We start from the raw sequence: 4794 nt of genomic DNA on the forward strand, positions 1-4794 counted from the left end.
GGAGAGCCCGGCCCGGGCCCTCCTTGGGCACAGCTGGGGAGGACGAGCCATAGGACCCCGCCTGGCCTGGGGTGTCCCCTTCCCTCCTGGCTGCGGCCTGGGGGAACTGACTACCCTTCCCGCATCCCACTGGGACTCCGGGAGGTGGGGGGCACCAGCTGAGCAGCTGAAGGGTTGGGGGAGGGGGGTTGCTGCCACTGTAACCAGGCACACACCCTGAATTGACGCAGGCTTCCTGCCTCTGAAGGTCAAGAAAGCTTCCTTATATTCCCTAGATATGGGCTGAATGGCGGCACCCCCCGCCCAAGAAAAAGAGAAACCCATTTCTTCATCCCCATCCTCTCCTTTTCCTCTCTAACCTGACATTGCCCCGGGGGACTAAGGTCTTGGCAAGTATCATTAAAGTTTTCCGAGATGGGACAACCGGAAGAGCATCTAGAGCTTAGGCCTCACAAGGGCCAGGAGGGGAGGCCTGGCGAAGGGGCGCAGAGGGTGGAGAGAGGTGCTGGGGGCCTGGCGGAGAAGAGGCTCTCCCCACCAAGCTCCCCCGCAGCCCCGATCTTGGAGGGAAGACAGCGCCATAGCTCAGAGCGCCCTTTGTGGGCATCTGTAAGGGCCGCCCTGGAAACTGAGTCAGTCTGTCCAGTGAGAGGCCGACTTCCAGCCGTGAGCGCCTTCAAACGGAAGCACCAGGTCTGTTCAGAAGATGTGGTTCTAGGTGGAGGAGGGGAGCTGGACGATTTGGCACACCCCCCCCCCCAAGCGAACAAGCTGCCCAGAGCTCCCTGAAGCCCGCGCTCTGCCCCTTCCCACCCCTTGCGCTCCTCCTCGGCCTTCCCCGGTCCTGGGGGGCTCTGAGAGATACATCCCCCCCACAGCCCAGGAGTCAGCACTCCTCCCATCCCTTCTGCCCTCCTCCCCACGCACAGCTGGAGGGGGGAGGGGAGGTCAGCAGGGTTCAGAAGGGCCAGCTGTGGAGGGAAGAGGGGACCAAGCCCATCCACCCGGCCCCCACCTCCAGCCCCAGCGAAAGAAAAAAACGGAGAGAGCCGGCTTCTAAAACAAACAAATCTTTTGGGGTCCAAGAGACAGTTTTTCTGGAGAATCTGCCCTATGCAAACAATAACAACTTTTTACAAAGCATTTTCACGGAAAAGGAGACCAGTCCCTGCCCAGTTCGTGGGAATTGCTCCTCCCTTGCCCGGTTTTGGGGGAGAAAGGGTGCTCTTCACTCATGGGGGGATAAGGACCACTGGGACCCCTGGTGCTCGCGCAGATCCCCAACTCCCAGCGCCCCCACCTTGCACCCAAACCAGGAATCTCCCCCCAAAGCCTTCTCCGGGACCTCACCTGCGGGGTGTTGGGGGGAGGGAGTGGGAGGGCTCGGGCCTTGCTCCGACCCCAGGGGTTCAGAGGGCGTGGCCTGGGCCGATCTCTCCCCTCCCCCCTGGAAAACAGAACCTCTGACCTCCGAACTAATCCCCTGGCCCTGCCCCCTGCGGATCCATCAGGTCCCTGACAACTCCCGAAATGCCTGCTTGGAGGTGGGGGGCGCTGAAGGTATCTGGGCCCAGCCCCAGCCCCGCGCCAGCGCCCCTTCCCGCCTCCTGGCCCCTCCATTAACCGCTCCACAAATCGCTGCCGCTGCCGTTCCCGGGGGGCTGCGTCTGGGTGCCCGGACAGGGCCCCAGGCCTGTCCTCTACGCACCCCCGCCCCGCCCCACCCCCCAGGCCCGTGGAGAGGCCCCCGAAAGGGTCTGACGTTGTTGCTTTCTTCCACCTTCCTTTCCTTTGCCTGGAATGATCTCGGCCGGTCCCCAGGTCCCGGCTGCATTTGGGGAGGGGAGGCGGACCCTCAACCCCGCCCCTCACGCTCAGAGAGCTGTAAACTGGGGGAGGGGGCTGACTTGGGGGGGGTCCGCTTTTACCTCCCCAGGCCTTAGGAACTGAAACAAACAGAGAAAACTGAAGAAACTCTGAAACTCAACAAAAGGGAAAGTCTGATGGGGAGACAGATCTCACTAACCGAGGGTGCCCCGCCTGGGTGGGGGGGGGCTAGGAGCAGCAGAGGGCGCGGGCATCTTCCCCCGCCCCAAGCTGCCCCCAATCCCCAAACAGCTCTGGGGGCGGCAGAGGGGAGTGAAGGGTTAAAGGTGGGGGATGGTGGTGGGGGACACCCCCCAGGGAGCTGTCAATCACTTCCCCACCCCCACCACTGCCCCCACACCCCCTCGGAAACCACCAGTTTGTCCATCACCAAGCTCGGTCTCTCTGTTTTTCTCGGAGCCTCCCGGGCTCCCTCTGGGGTGCAGGCCCGCCCCCCCCCTCCAGCCCCCGAGATGGGGAGAGGGAGGGTTGGAATCTCTTAAGCCTTTCTCCGGATTCCAGCGCTCGGTTCCGCTCCCTCGGCGAAGGGGGCGAGGGTGTCACTGCAGCCAGTGAGGTGCTGGCCCCGCACTGTCACCCGGGGGCCCTCCAACCACAGCCCGTAACACAGGCCAGAGGTAAGAAACGAGGCGGCTGTGGGCTCCACGCATCCCCCCGTTTTCCCCTTGTGGTACTGGAGCGCTCCTGCTCAGCGTTCTTCCCAGTTGATGCCCCAGAATTTGAGGCCGGGGGGCTCAGGGACCGCGGGACCCCCCATCTGCCACCTCCAGAGCGGGTGGGCCGGCGGCGGCTTGGCGTCTCCCTGGAGGCGCAGCGAAGAGGCGGGCCCCAGGTCTCCGTCCTCGGCCACCACCAGCGCCGCGGGGCAGGGGAAGCAGTCCAGGAGGCAGAAGGTGCTGGACGTGGGCAGCGTCGGGGCGGGCCGGCGGGGCTGCGCGCTGCGGCGCGGGGGCGTCGGCGGCCGCCGCCGTTTCTTCGGGGCTCCGCGAGCAGGCCCCTTGGCGGCGGGGGGCCGCTCGGACCCCCGGCGCAGAGTCGGGGTGTCGAGAGCGAAGCCCTTCGCGTAACACCAAAGTTTCGAGCGGCGGATCAGACGGTCGAAGTGTTCCTGGCGGAGGTGGCCGGGCGCGGCCGGGGCGGCGGCGGCGGCCGTCGAGGGCTGGGCGGCCGTGGCGGCGCTGCCCTGCTCGGCTGCGGCCGGGCCCGGCGGCGACGGCTCCGGCGCGGCCCCGGCGCGGCCCGCAGGTGGCGGCGGCGGCGGCCGGGCGCTGGGCTCCCGCGGCGGACTCGCGGCGGGGTCGGGCGCCGAGTCGAGAGCCGGGGCGGAGCCGCTCGGAGAGTCCCGAGGGCGGCGGGGCGCCGCCGGGCAGCGGCCGGGAGGTTCGCCCGAGCGAGCGCCCCAGCGCGGGCAGCCGCCTCCGCCCTCTTCCTCCTCGTCGCGGCTCGGGCACACTGCGGCGTCCGCATCCTGGTGGGCCGCCGGGTCGGGATCGCTGGACCGCGCGGCCGGTCCCGCGGGCGGCTTCGGGCCATCTGGGGCGCAGGCGCCGGTGCACAGGGGGGCGCGAGGGCCTAGCAGCAGCGGGGGCCGCGGCGCAGGCTCCCCGGGGCCCGGGCCCAGAGAGGACGCCCGGGGTTTGGCAAGGGCGCAGAAGGCAAGGGCACGCAGGCACAGCGGAGAGAACTCCTGGGTCCCCCGACGCGGCTTCCGGGGAGCGGGAGAGCAGGGCGACCCTCGCGGGGACGCCGGCACCGCGAGAGGGGGCGCGGGGCACAGAGTCTCCATGGAACCGCCTGCAGAGGTGCCCCCGGCGGGGGCCCGGGTCCCAGCGGCGGGGGGATGCCCGGGTTGCCCGAAGATCCCACGGGCGAGGGGAACATCGCCCCCCCTCGACGGGGAGGTCTCCGCTCACGGGCGCCCCCGGCCCGCGGAGCTCGGGGCTCCGTCCTGGATCTCGTCGCGCGGCCCTCCGGGGCGGCCGGACTCCTGGGTCCCTGCGAGTCGCGGCGCGGGTCGGTCGCCCTCCGCTGCCGCCGCGTTCCTGGAGCAGCCCCCGGCGGGCGCCCCCCACCACCAAGTCTCGAGGAGCCCGGAGCGGCCGAGGCCGGGGAAACAAAGCGGCCGGCAGCCGCGGGAGGCGGGAAGGACCCCGGGCCCGGCACCCGGTGCCCGGGCCCAGGCGGCGGGGAGGGCGCCTTCCGCCCGCTCGGCTTCTTTCTTCCCCGCTGGCTCCCGGAGACCGCGTTATAGAGAACTGCCCCCTCGCTGCCCCAATACCAGCGCCGGGGCCGCGAGCCCGCCGCTGATTGGGCCTCCCGGGCCGTGACGTGGCCCGGACCCCACCCCTCGGGCGGCACCGCCCCCGTCCCCATTCCGCACACAGACACACACACGTGGACCCGGCGCGGCGGCGGCGGCGGGGAGGCAGCGGCGTGCGCGCGTGGGAGCGCGAGGGCCCCGGAGCGCCCCTGCACGTGGCCGGGTGGCGGCCGGGCCTCGAGGCGGCGCCCCGCGCGGCCGTCTCCCCCCGGCAGCGGCCACGCTTTTCGCGTCCGCAGGACCGGACTGGTCGCGTCTCGCTCCTCGTGGAACTTCGCGGATCCGTGTAGTGAACCGCGGAAAGGAGCCGAGCGCCGGGGACGGGGTGCTCAGGGCTGTGGCCGCGAGCGGTGCTGGCGGGAAGCCGGGCTTCGGGTCCCCTGCGGCGCCGAGCGATACCCCAAGCACCAGCAGGAGCGACATCCAAGCATGCAGAGTAGCCCCTGAGCACCCGGGTATGCCCCCCGTCCCGCCAGAAGAAAAAAAAAAAAAAGAAGGAAAGAAAGAAAGCAAAGCAAAGCAAAAACAGAAAGAACTGCCCCGTGGTAGTTTACAAAGCTTTGATTGGGCAGGGAGCCCTGAGGGCA

At 69.3% G+C, this 4794-nt stretch overlaps 1 protein-coding gene across 1 annotated transcript; it reads right to left on the minus strand.

The window, feature by feature from the left end:
• Positions 1–1054: 1054 nt before the first annotated feature.
• EPOP (elongin BC and polycomb repressive complex 2 associated protein) lies at positions 1055–4144 on the minus strand. The gene has a single exon (XM_055131194.1). It carries the CDS (start codon positions 3671–3673, stop codon positions 2576–2578), a length of 1098 nt encoding a protein of 365 aa, XP_054987169.1. The 5' UTR covers positions 3674–4144; the 3' UTR covers positions 1055–2575.
• Between the last annotated feature and the right edge of the window lie 650 nt (positions 4145–4794).

The sequence above is a fragment of the Sorex araneus genome, chromosome 3 (genome assembly GCF_027595985.1).
Source record: "Sorex araneus isolate mSorAra2 chromosome 3, mSorAra2.pri, whole genome shotgun sequence".
In the NCBI taxonomy this organism is placed as follows: domain Eukaryota; kingdom Metazoa; phylum Chordata; class Mammalia; order Eulipotyphla; family Soricidae; genus Sorex; species Sorex araneus.